The sequence below is a fragment of the Fulmarus glacialis genome, unplaced genomic scaffold (assembly GCF_000690835.1).
Source record: "Fulmarus glacialis isolate BGI_N327 unplaced genomic scaffold, ASM69083v1 scaffold28623, whole genome shotgun sequence".
NCBI lineage: Eukaryota > Metazoa > Chordata > Aves > Procellariiformes > Procellariidae > Fulmarus > Fulmarus glacialis.
The window spans coordinates 3,061-3,636 of record NW_009202777.1 but is presented as its reverse complement, the minus strand read 5'-3'; the positions used below and the strand labels follow the sequence as shown (position 1 = coordinate 3,636).

The 576-nt window shown below is 60.1% G+C and overlaps 1 protein-coding gene across 1 annotated transcript in view; it reads left to right on the top strand.

Moving 5' to 3' along the window:
- Positions 1-172, top strand: part of VWA5B1 (von Willebrand factor A domain containing 5B1) — a gene marked incomplete at its 5' end in the record, with an annotated part of 11,713 nt that extends 11,541 nt beyond the window's left edge. The window contains one exon of the mRNA XM_009574423.1: positions 8-172. Coding sequence (XP_009572718.1) covers positions 8-172 — 165 coding nt within the window. The remainder of the gene's footprint in view (positions 1-7) is intronic.
- Between the last annotated feature and the right edge of the window lie 404 nt (positions 173-576).

The following is a 576-nucleotide window of genomic DNA, read 5'->3' as shown; positions in this document are numbered from 1 at the left end:
GTGGGAGCTGGTGGCTGCCAAGGCCAGCCTGTGGCTGAGCGAACAGGACTTCCCGGAGGGATACAGCCTGGCCACGGTGAAAGCCGCAGCCCAGCAGCTCTTTGTCCTGCTCCGGCACTGGGATGAAAACCTGGAGTTCAACCTGCTGTGCTACAACCCAAGCAGCGTGTAAAGAGGACGAGGAGCTTGGGCAGCTTACTGAGGGTGCAGGAGCAGGGACCCGTCCTCAAGGAAGCACCTCCAAGGAGCTCAATTCCTCTACTGCAGGGACAGTGCGTGTTTATAAGAGCAAGCCCTGCAAATGGAAGCAGCCTGGGCAAAATCCTCTGCTCAGCGGTTGGTATTTTGCCCCGGGAGGGTACCTACCAGCTGCCCGCAGTAGGATGCTATTTATTTTTAACTGGAGCGGCACCTCCAGCTACAGCAGTTCCCTCTGATCCTGGTTTCTTCTGGTTCCCAGCCCTGTTCCCAGAGCAGGTCTCCCTGATGCCTGCTCGGCTTGCCCCGTCCTCGCTTGGCTGCTTCTTTCCAGCCCCCAATCTTTGCCCAGCCCCCGCCGGCGGCCACCCGGCCCCC